Source organism: Tursiops truncatus, chromosome 2 (assembly GCF_011762595.2).
Source record: "Tursiops truncatus isolate mTurTru1 chromosome 2, mTurTru1.mat.Y, whole genome shotgun sequence".
Taxonomy (NCBI): domain Eukaryota; kingdom Metazoa; phylum Chordata; class Mammalia; order Artiodactyla; family Delphinidae; genus Tursiops; species Tursiops truncatus.
The window spans coordinates 10,702,790-10,714,799 of NC_047035.1; the positions used below are offsets into that span (position 1 = coordinate 10,702,790).

The 12,010-nt window shown below is 53.7% G+C and overlaps 1 protein-coding gene across 1 annotated transcript; it reads right to left on the reverse strand.

Moving 5' to 3' along the window:
- Positions 1–5,508: 5,508 nt before the first annotated feature.
- On the reverse strand, positions 5,509–10,415 carry LOC101334745 (uncharacterized; the record flags this gene model as incomplete). The annotated part of the gene is made up of 5 exons (XM_033849462.2): positions 5,509–5,750; positions 6,271–6,432; positions 7,233–7,262; positions 8,963–9,187; positions 10,019–10,415. Coding segments are annotated over 5 exons (897 nt in total), but the record flags the coding sequence as incomplete, so codon positions are not given.
- Between the last annotated feature and the right edge of the window lie 1,595 nt (positions 10,416–12,010).

A 12,010-nucleotide genomic window follows, 5' to 3' on the forward strand; every position in this document is an offset into this window, starting at 1 on the left:
CCCCTTGCCAGGTGTCAGAACATGAGCATTTCTTTTCTTGGGCTGGTAAGATTCCCAAGAAGAATCTTCCTCCTTCTGTTTTGGATGTTATAACCTGGCTGCAGCGTTCTGGTGCCTATCAGTGAAGAAGACTGAGGGTCTCAGCGCTTGTGTGGAGACTGTCATTCTTACTGTGCAGCTCCTGGTGCCTCCTGGCCCAGAGACCAACCTCACCAAAAGTAAACCTCCAGGCGTCTGCTGGAGGGGGCTACCTGGGGGTCTGCCTGCTTCCTAAATAGACATCCAGCCAGCCCTCTTGCTGCCAGTCCACCTTAATGCCAACCTCCAGTAGCCACTCCAATGGCCGAGGTTCTGGTGGTCCTAAGGGCAAGGTTGCCTCTTTCTCCCCTTCCCCCCACTGACACCTTAAGATTCAGCTTTCTCGGGACTGCTAAATGGAACCCCGTGTCCAGGTGATTTCTGGCTTCTAAATTGTGTTACTCTCATCTTCTCTTCCTGTCTCTTTGTTGTTGTGGATTTAAGCCTTTCTTTAGTCCTTTACTGTTATTTTAGTGGGATTTTGAGAAGGAAAGGTAAAAGCAACTCTCTTTGTTGGATTGATTCTTCTGCTGCTTGCAATCAAAAGATCCCCCCATGTTCATGAAAATCTACGTTTGCTTGTTGTAAAAGACGCCCTCTTGGCTTAACCAAGAGAAGTTTCTTCCTCTGTTACTTGGTTGTGTAAGTGTCTCAGCTGGAGGGGTGGTTCTGCTCAGGGAGGCCCAGGCTCCTGCAGTCTTGTTGCTCTGCTTCCTTAAGGTGCTGCTGTCATCTGCAGGGTGGAAGATGGTCACTCCCCCACCTGCAGCAGAGCCCATGGGAAAGGGCCAAGGGGCAAGGCGGACTCACCCACTCCCCTTACGTGCATACCCAGAGAGTTGCATACTTCAGTTCCACTCACATCCCACTGGCCAGAACCCAGTCTGGTGAGCACACCTTCCCACAAGAGGACTCGGAATGCAATCCTTGGCTGGGAATCATGCACCTGGCCAAAAATCAGGGCTCTCTTCATATGCACCAGAAGGAAAGGGTAGGCATCGGGTGACTGCTAGCAGCCTCTGCCACCCTGATGAAGACAGGAATCTATCCTAGGTTCCCCACAATGAGAATTTGCCTCTGCCTCCCCGTGTCCTACTGAAACTGCACAACTCAGATGGGACCCAAATCCAGCTACAACTGAGATTGGGACTTGAAGCCACGGGCTGGGACTCTAATCCACACGATCTTAATTAAGATCGCACACCTGGTCTCAGGACTTAATGAAGCTGGGGTCCTTTATGTTTCAGCACAGAAGGAATTCAGCAAGAGGCAAAGTGATAGGCAAGAAGTGGATTTATTTAGAGAGAGACACATTCCATAGACAGAATGCGGTCTGTCTCAAAAGGCAAGAGCAGCCCTGGGAGAAGCACACTCCACAGACAGAGTGTGGGCCGTCTCAGAAGGCGAGAGGCCCGGAAATACGGGGTGGTTAGTCTTTATGGGCTGGGTAATTTCATAGTCTAATGAGTGGGAGGATCGCTCCAACTGTATTCCACCTGTTTTGAGGATTATTCCACCTATTTTGGCCACTGCCCAGTATCTGCCCTTTAATGGCCTCAGAACTGTCACGGTGCCTGTATGTGTGTCACTCAGCGTGCTGATGTATCACAGCGAGCATATAACGAGGCTCCAGGTCTACTGGAAGTCGGATCTTCCACCCTTTGGGACCTAGTAGGTGTTGGGGAAGTTAACAGGCTTGTTCAGGCTTCAGAGGCCATAATAGGCCTTTGACTAAAAGAAGACCCTGAAAGGAACTACATGCCGAACTGCTGGACTACGTGCAGGTCAACAGAAACAGCGCTAACAAGTCTTCAGAACCAACAGATAAGGAAGGGAGTAAGTCACGAAGCTCCCTCGGCCTAGGGAATCTGGCCAGTTCCCAAGGATCAGTGAACATTCTGAGACTTACACTAGAGAGCAAAACATTTCTGATAACAGCCAGAGCTGCATATTTGCACATAAGCTGGTGATTATCAGCTTGCGGCTTGGCATTAACAGCAGGACTCCTGGGCGTCCCTGGTGGTGCAGTGGTTAAGAATCCACCTGCCAATGCAGGGGATACGGGTTCGAGCCCCGGTCCGGGAAGATCCCACATGCCGCGGAGCAACTAAGCCCATGTGCCACAACTACTGAGCCTGAGCTCTAGAGCCCGCGAGCCACAACTACTGAGCCTGCATGCCACAATTACTGAAGCCTGCGCGCCTAGAGCCCATGCTCTGCAATAAGAGAAGCCACCACAATGGGAAGCCCGTGCACCGCAACAAAGTATAGCCCCTGCTCATTGCAACTAGAGAAAGCCTGTGCACAGCAACAAAGACCCAGTGCAGCCAAAAATAAATAAATAAATTTATTAAAAAAAGAAAAAAAAGTACAGGATTCCTTTGAGCAGTACTCTGAAGCCTCACCCACGGGGTGGATGCGCTGCTTGGGACCTTCCAGCTGGGACTCCAGATCGCTGTTCCAGGGACTTCCCAGTGTTGCTTGGAGCTGGATGTAGGCGTTTCCCCACTTTGGTGATGTCTATACATTTATTTCTTGCTATGTTGCTTGTCCTTATGCTGTAACTTACTACTTCCAATCGGGACTCCGGATGGTTATTCAAGGGACTTCCCAGCCTTGCTTGGATCTAGATGTAGCTGTTTTCCCAATTTGGTGATTGTAAATTCATTTATTTCTTACTATTTTGCTTATCTTCATGCTACGATTTATAACTAGCCTAATAGACTTTCTTATCTCTTACTTAATTAAGTGTAGAGTGGTTATTTTGCCAACAATCCTCCGAACCTGAAACCTGAGAGTAAGTCTCTCAGCAAAACAGTAGGTTCTAACCAGTTTGTGTTGTATCCTCCATGGCTGTGTCATTCTTTTAAACGTTGTGCCCTGCCCCCTTCCCTCCTGTTTCACTGCCCTGCAGCACACTGGGCCCCTGTGTGCAGGAACATGGTGATCAGTGGATGTGCCTGGCTTCTGACACTGGGGACTCCTGAGAGCAGGCAGGGACCCCTGGATCCACAGGGGCAGGGTGGGAGCCAGCTGAAGCCAGAAGTTTCAGGAATCCTGGGGTGGCCAGAGTGTGTTCAGCCAGCTCCTGAGTGAACAACCTCAGCTGGGTAGAGAGAGAGGGGGAATCAAAGCTGTATTAGTTTCCAGTCCTGTGTAATAAATTACCACGCAATTAGCAGCTTAACATAACACGCTTTTATCATCTGATAGTTGTCAGTCAGAAGTTCAGATGGTCTTGACCTTCCAGGAAGGTGGTCTCCATCCTTCCAGATCCAAATCAGAGCAAGTGCCCTTCTTGTGGGAGACTCGGACTTGTAGCTAAGGCGGGGCTTTTGCCCTTAGCGCCAGGAGGACCCTCGGAGGCTCTAATGAAGGACTTGAAGTTAGAGCATTATTTTGGGAATGTGTGCATTTTGGGGGGAAACGTTCACAGCTTTTCTTAGATTCTCCAAGACATCAAAAAAATGGCGGAAAGAAAAAGAATCAAGTGTTGAATTAATTACTCCCCTAAGGAGTTTACTCCTATGGTTGGGTACAACGATGCTTCACTGACCTCACTAGGAGCCACTTGAGCACACGGATGAGTTAACGTTTAAAAGGTCCATAAAACCAGACTCACAAGTTTGGTTCTTGTTGGAAACTGAGATCCTGCCAGGCTGCTGATGGCATCTAGGACAGGGTGTGCAGGGGTGTAGTGTTAGGGGAACCACGGACCAAAACTGCCCACCCTGGCCAGGCAAGATAGTAGCCACTTGCATGAGTTATCCTACAACAGGAGGTCCTGGTAAGGACACAGAACTAACAAGATATCACTAACCAGAAGAATTCAAGAAAGGTCAAAAGGAGAGAGGATTCGCCCGTCCATGTGTCCTGCCAACCTCCCAGAATCCTTCTCACTGGAATCCATCTTGGCTGCGCAATGCCCACGCCACCAGGAAGGACCCTGAGTCAGAATGATTGGCCAGAGACGATCCAGAAGCTAACCCCATTACCATAAAACCTGAGACTGCGAGCCACGTGGCAGAGCAGTTCTCCTGGGTTCCCTGACCCTGTTGCTCTCCACCAGGGCGCCCCTTCCCAATCAAGTCTCTTGCTTTGCCAGCACGTGTGTCTCCTTGGACAATTCATTTCCAAGTGTTAGACAAGAGCCCACTCTCGGGACCTGGAAGGGGTCCCCCTTCATGCAAAATAGGATCTGTGGTAGGGTCACGGTCATGTTGAAAACCCTTCAGTGTTTCTCCAAAACCCTCAGATAGAATCCAAGCTCTCCTTCCCCAATATGCTTGCTATGGTCTGAATGTCTGTGTCCCCCCAGAATTCAGAAGTTGAAATATTAACCCCCAAGGTGATGGTATAAGGAGGAGGAAACACTGGGAGGTGCTTAGATCATGAGGGTGGAGCCCTCATGAATGGGATTAGTGTCCTTCTAACAGAGGCCACAAAGAGCTCTCTTTCCCCTTCCATCATGTGAGGACACAGTGAAAAGACAGCCACCTAGGAACCTAAATGTGCTGCAGCCTTGATCTCGTGACTTCTCAGCCTCCAACACTGTGAGGAATAAACTTCTGTTGTTTATAAGTCACCCATTTTATGGTATTTTTGTTACAGCAGCCTGAACGGACTAAGACACTGCTGTGACGTGCCTTCCCTCTGGGCACCCCCAAGGCCCTGGTCTGGTCTCTGGTGTCATCAGAGGGCAACATCAATGGCTGTCTGCCTGTTGGTCCACCCACGCAGCAGACCAAGAGTGCTACCTAGGAAAGGCCAAGTTTCCTAGCGCACAGCCCAGTGCCTGACCCACAGCTCACGCTCAAAGAGTTTGTGGAAAGGAGGAGTGAATCAACATGTAAGCGAATTTTCTGATGTTCTGGGATAGATCCCATCCTGGTGATGAGAAGTTTCTACAAGACCTTGTACTGGGGGGTGAAGGATATTTAGGGACCATGGTCCTGAAGCAGAAAGATCAGAGCCCTTGATAAACTAGATTTTCTTTCTAGCTGTTGGGGGAAAAAGGCCAGGGCGCTGGACTTTGACTTTGGGAGGAAACAGTGACGTCCTGGGGCCGTTGCTTTCTGAGCCTCAGCCAGGCCACTTAGGAAATAGCCATTGCATATGCAGAGGGTAGGAGTGGGGTGCGTGCAAATGAGGCTCCAAACAGGATGCTCCCTCCCCTTCCATTCCTGACTCTGCACAGGAACTGAGCCAAAACACCCGCCCTGGCTGGGACCTTTGAGGTCTTTCAGACCAACTCCCCATATAGAGAGGGCCGAATGCAGGCCCAGAGCGGAGGTGACCCACCCGGGGTCACACACAGAGTCTGAAGCTGGGCAAGGACAGGTTCCAGGCTTCACCGTTTGACTCAGTCCATCTCTGGGCACCCCGACACCATGTCGCTCTAAAAGAAGTGAGCCTTCCCCCACCCCGACTTCAGGCAAACAAGAAGGAAGGGATGCGGAGGGGTTGCAACAACTCATTTTTATTTCTTATTTTCCTCTGGGGGTGCAGCGTTTGGTCCCTTCCTGCATCAGGCTGGCGAGCAGGGCACTACCTGGTCCTCTTCTCTGCAAAGGGAGTGACAGGGAGCTGTCACAAGCCCACCACGAGGGACACAAGGGCAAACCCAGTGGATCCCAGGAGGACTTTGGGTGACAGGGAGAGTCCACCTGATCCTGGGGGAGAAGCAGAGGGTGAGTAGAATGGGACGGGCAGGCTGGGGCAGCTTGTGGGGCAGAACCATAGGGTCCGAGACTCCAGGGCCTGTCAGGAGAACCTCAGGCCCAGAGATCCCACCCAGAACCCTTCTCTGTTTCCCCAACCCCCAAGGATCTCTGTTTGGGCAAGGCTGCTGCAAGCAGGTACCCAAAGGCATGAACTCCGGTGGTGAAACCGAGTGCTGGGAGCTGCCTCTCTCTCTGGGGAAGAAGGCTGAGCCCCAGGTGGGACAGAGACGCCCCAGCTAACTCAGAAAGTCTGCTTTGGGCAGAGCCAGCCTGAGCCGAGCACACCCTAGGCCAGGGCACCTTCCCCCAGCAACGCACCTGCTTCAGAGACCCAGAGAGAGAGTGACCACGGAGGGTGAGACCAAGGCACAGGCAGACTGGGGCTCACCAGGGCTAAGGTCAGGGCTGGATGCTCTGAGGCTCTTGTCCTCCCTCACCTTCCACAGCAAGCCCCATCGGGGACACTCACCCACGGACTGGAGAGTGGCCGCCGGGCTGCCGGCGGCAACTCCGCCCCCATTGGCCATGGCGGCCGCTGACATCATCTTGGCCGCTAAGGAGGAGGCTGCGATTCCTGCCCCAGTGAAGCCCATGGCGCCCAGCACCACGGGCACAGCCCCCACGGCCAGGGCTGTAGGGGGAGAGGAGCTGGGTTGAGGGGGAGATGGACACGCTCCCACATCACACACGCAGAGCACATCAAGCTTGGGGGACTTCAGGGAGCCTGGAGAAGGGGTAAAGCCTGAGCTTGGGAGAGATTCCAGGCCCGGCCCGCAGTCAGGAGTCGAGGGCAGCACAGCTGGTGGGGAAAGCGGAGGGGAGGGCCGCGGGGTCACCGGGGTCAGGCCTCTGATCCGCAGCAGGACCTTCCTCGGGAAAGGCCTCAGTTTCTGCCTTAGTAAAATCCTGGAACTACGTTGGGGGCGGGGCGGAGGTTTGCAAGCTTCTTGTCTTCGCTGAGGACATCTTTAATACAAGCAAATCCTACCCAGGGCCCAGCATAAAGCAAGGAGCACGTTCTGAGCCCGGCTTGGATCCCAACTCTGGGTCTCCACGGCATCACCGCAGAGCAACTGGAAGCCAGAGTCGCTGAGCCAGTGGCTTCTCCTTAACACACCTCCTGGGTCCAGACTGTGCGCGTGTCTCATCCTACGTAACCCTCACAGTAACCCTGAATGGGCAGCCTTGGCCTGATTTTCACGAGGAAAGCTGAACCCAGAGGAGTTCAAAGCCACGGGGCGGAGGCTCGGCGAGGAGGTTGGGCCCCTGCTGGGGCTGCCTCTGTGCCACACGGAAGCTCGCCATTTCCTCACTGTAGCGCCTCCTCCGCTACAATGCACAGGAAGCCTGGGGCAGGTGCAAGGCCAGCGGCTCCCCAAGTCCCAGGGCCTGGGGATGGACGAGGCGCAGGTTTCCGCGGCAGAGACTTACCTCCTCCCGCCACAGCTGCAGCAGCCTTGGCTGGAAACAGAAAGAACATTCTGTGAGTGGATCCACACTGGCTGCCCCTCCACTCCCTGAGCCCACAGCCCACCTATGGGGGGCCTTCCCCAGGCTGGGAGACACAGGAAGGAAGGACCCCTGCCTGCTTCTTCCTGAGCCACAGCCCTGAGCGTGACAAGGGCTGCTGGGTAGGCGGGTGACCTGTTCTGAGTGGACCTGCATGCGTTGGCCTAGAGTAATCTGGAGACGGGGTTTGAGGGCCTTGTTCCAGAAAAATCCAACCATCAGACAGGGGTTTTGTTGCGTGTCTTTTTAATGTCTGCGGACTGGTTGCTTGGGGGTTGTTTGTGGGAAGCACAGAAGTTCTTTTTTCTCTCTGCCTTCCTAGCCAGGTTTGGTCAAAAAAAACACAAAAAACCGTACAGATTTGGGAAGGAAGGTGTGCCGCTGCAGCCCCCTTCACAGTGAATGCGGGACTCTTGGCAAAGTAATTTAGGGCGTGGTGGTTTGACTGGGGCAGGAAGAGGCGAAGTGAGTGTCACGCCCTCTGAGCCGGGATGTTAGTTCATCTGAAATAGGGTTGGTGTTTTCGGAGTGTGTGTCTTGGGGGGTGGGGGCGGGGGCGCGTTATATAACCTTCTCCTTTCGTCCAGGGAAACCTCTTCGACAGCAGTAAATCCTTGTGGAGAGGTGTGTTTCATTTTGCAGGACCCGGCTGAAATCAGGGCAAGCACTGCTGAAGGCCTGAAGGCTGCTTGAGAACAGTGCTGGGACGCATTGAATGTTCCTGATTCTCCAAGGCCCCACCTGTTGCCCCTTCCTCTGGAAAGCTGACCCTGACCCTCCCAATCAGAACCATCCTTGATCCCCTGTGGCTGGAGCCGCTCACAACACTGGCCCATAGTTGCCTGGCTCCCCAACGCTGAGAGTCCCTGGAACTCCCCGGCAGAGGTCTTGGTCTGCAGCAGCCAGTGGGGACCAGTAGTTCTAAAGCTAGCAGGGTGTGCAGGAGTGAGCTCAGCCAGCTCCCCAAGAAGAGAGCTTTGGGGTGGCAGGGAAGGAATTAAAGAGATTAAGGGGTATGAAAGCTAAACCCTAAGTGACCAGTGGGCCACCTGGTGGGGGTATGGAACCAGAGACTCAAGAATCAGGAGCCCAGTTAAAGGGTATTTGAGGCTCAGCATTATTGTTTGGGAGGAGAGACGATGCCAGGCTGGCCAGCAGCTTGGCACACCTGGGCCCCAACACACAGACGGCCCAGGGGAAAGGGTGCTGTCTGTCTGATGGCCTCCCTGCAGGGCTCCCCCAGTGGACATCTCCGGGTGGAGGAGCATGGCCCTTCTGGGCTGTTCAGAACCTGCCCTGCCCTGAGCCTTCCTCCCAGGCTCCGGCGCCTGCATTTCTGTTCTACTTCCTGTCCCAGGCTCCGGAACAGCTACCCACCCCACCTCACCTCCCAGCCCAGGGCCCGTGGACAACGCTCCCTTCATTTGTAAATAAGGGGCAATATCATCTTTCTCTGGGGTTGTTATGAGAATTAAATGAATTGATAAATGTCAACTGCTAAGCTTAGTGACTAGGATACCACAGGGTTTGATCAAATTCAGCTGTTCTGATTCTTTTCATCTTATGAATCGTTTCTCGTAAGCTGAGGAGTCCTCATATTTCTGACCATAAGGAAGACTGCCAGCTTTGGCCCAGGTCTTAACTTTCTTGTCATACTCCCATGTGCTGGGTAGGCGTCCAAGGAGGGGTATCTATCACCCAGGGCCAGTTATCTCCTAGTGGGAAAGCGGTCAGGGCCGCAGCAGGGCATCCTAGCAGGTAGGAGCCATTCAGCGTCCCCAGCAAGGATCCCAGGGTAGATGTGGCCCCAGCCAGGGCAGCGTTGGATGACAGGGTGAGTCTTAAGAACAGAGGGTGATGCACAGGAGTCAGAGGTCAGAGGTTGGGCAGTGGTTGGAGGCTGTGTCACCGCCCACAGCCCCCAGCCAATTCCATCCTGTACAGTTTCTGTTGGCAGAGGTGGGAGGACCCCGGGGGTCCACCCTTGGGGCAGAAAGTTGAACGGTGGCGGATGCACACTGGAGCACTTTGCAGCGATTGAAAGCAAGGATTAGAAGCTCACCTATCGACCCTGAGGGATCTCAAAAACATAGCTGTCAAGTGTGGAATAAAAGAAATAAAATGAGATATACAGTACACTCTTCTGTATGTAAATTAAAACACATCCAAACAAACAGCGACACCCATTTTACAGAAATATATACGAAAAACAGATACACGTTCAACATGTTAGAAAGGCTGACTTTCTAATATGAGAGGGGGGAATTGCAGGCAAAAGGGAAGATAAACAGCGAGAATAAATAAATAAAGCCAGAAAGGGGGCTTTCAAGAACTAATTGAAGAAAATGGGCCTGAATTGAAGAATTTTGTTCAAATCAACGCTCTGGATCTGAGATCCATCAGGACAAACTTACGAAAGGCTGGTTGGACGCTTAGGTAAAAACCTAAAGGAGGAGAATTCTGGTGGTGAATCCTGGGGAAGTGAGAGCCAGAGAGTGGGCCTCAGCCGCAGGGTCCCCCCTCTCTAAGAAGGAGAGGGCAGGGGGCCCAGATCCCCTGTGCCCAGGGACCTGCCTCCCTCTGACCCCTCTCAGAAAGAAAGCCAGGGCGGACACCCAAGGGGAAGGACAGGGGAGGGAGAGAGACTGAAGGTGATGCTGTTGTCCCCTCCCATGGGTCCTTGGGCAGGACCCTGTGCCCTCCCTAGCCCCCAAGCCAGCTCCCACCAGTCCCTGCAGGAACACTTAGCCAAGGAAGTCCTGCCAAGACACCTCCAGAGGCTGCCCCGCCCACTTTGACCAGGCTCCCTGCAGACAGTATCTTGGAAGCCAGGTTAGAGGCTAAGAGGACAGCACTGGTAAATTCTATGGCATAGAAATTGACCGGCACCCAAACTGCTGAAACAGTGGAGCTTTGATGGGGAGATGAGGACACCAGAACTGGGGTCACACCCACTGCCCTTAAAAATCTCAAGGGGCTCCAAGGGGTAGAGAGGCTGCTCTGAGCTTGTGGAAGATGCAGGCCTGGGAAGGGTCCAAGATATGGTACGGGGGTTACAGAAGGACCTGTGTGAGGGGAAGGTGGGAAGGGGGCTGGAGGGAGATTTTACTTCCCGAGGTGGGCTGCTTCCCTCCTCCTGAAACATAGATTTCTAGAACTCCCTTAGATCTCCATGGAGTAATTTAAAATGTGCCAGAATTAGGAAATCAGAACGAATTACGTTTTTAAGGCCTATACCACGGTCGGGCTGTTCTGGGCTCCTGTTCTCATGCACTCTCCTCACTGACTCAGCGAGAAGGATGAGATTACTATCCCCATTTTACGATGAGGAAATACTGGCATAGAGAGGGTAAGAGATTCATCCAAGATCACAAAGCTTGGCTTGGCAAAGCGGGACTCGACCCAGGTCCAGCTGCGTCCAAAGCGTGGGCTTGAATGGCTCTGATTCGGTTCCTCCTAATGCTTGTCTCTTCCCCCTACCCAGGCTCACGGCTTGAGGGTCACCCGGGCACGGACTAGGCTCTTGGCTTCCAGAGTCCCAGAGCCCAGCTGGGGGCTTAAGTCACTTCCCTCCCAAGACCCAGCTTCTCTGCCTGCAGCCACCCAGATGAGAAACATGAGACAGTTCTTCCAGTGGCTGCAGACGGGTCTCCCCTCCACTCGCCGAGCCCCCCGCCCCCCGAGGGTAGGGGCGGCAGGAAGGAGCCGCCCCTGCCCACCCCTGCCTGTCTTACCCACAGGAGCAGACTTTCTGAAGATGTGGAACTGACCTGTGGGTCTTGAGCTTGTCTGTGTTCTGGGAGCCCTTGAGGCTAGCTGGGAGCTGTATGAGTGAACTGGGGCAGCATCTGAGGGAGAGAGCCTGGTGGAGGAGGGGCCGTGAAGGAAGACGGGGGTGAAGGCCAGAGTGGGGACCTGGGCCGGGGTCCTGGAGCCAACAGGACGAGATCTGAGACTCCAGTCTAAAGTGGAAGCAGGGCTGCCAGGAACTGGGTATGGGTTATCTGCTTGGACAGACAGGCAGGTGGCAGAGGCCAGGTCAACACACATAGAATGCCCGCCACCTGACCCAGGGCCAGGCAGCCGGTGGGCCTTAGGAGACAGCTGAGCATTCTGCACTGACGAGCCTCTTGGGAGCCCCACCAGGGGAGGGAGGCCCGTCTATCCTTGCAGGTTCTGGCCAGTCTCCCTTGGAGCCCAAGGACCCTGAGCTCTACACCAACCGGCACAGAGCTCTCTGGAGAAATGCAAATTCTCTACTTATCTGAAGAGCTCCAAAGGCCACCAGGCCAGGCAGACAAGTGTTGCTGAGTTCCTAGACTCATGATACAGTCAGACCCAGAGTCTTGGGTGGGGAGGGGAGGGGTCAAGAATCCCTGAGGATAAAGTGTTTCATAACTGAGGGTCAATGGCTCAAACTGACCCCAGGGCCAAGCCATCCTATGTTGCTGCCTCTGGCTGACATCTTTGAAGACATGTGATCCACGATCCCATCCAAAGAGCAGCAAACTGAGGCTCAAAGGGGAGGCATGACCTTCCCAGGATCACAGCTGGGTGGCAGGACTGCAACAGACCTGGCTTCCTGTCGCAGACATCAGTGCCCATTCTTACAGACTTCCTGCTGCCCCCAACCCTGAAGCCATGACTCTGCAGATGCACTGCGCCCTGCCTGGTGGACAAGAATGCAGTGCAGACACTCG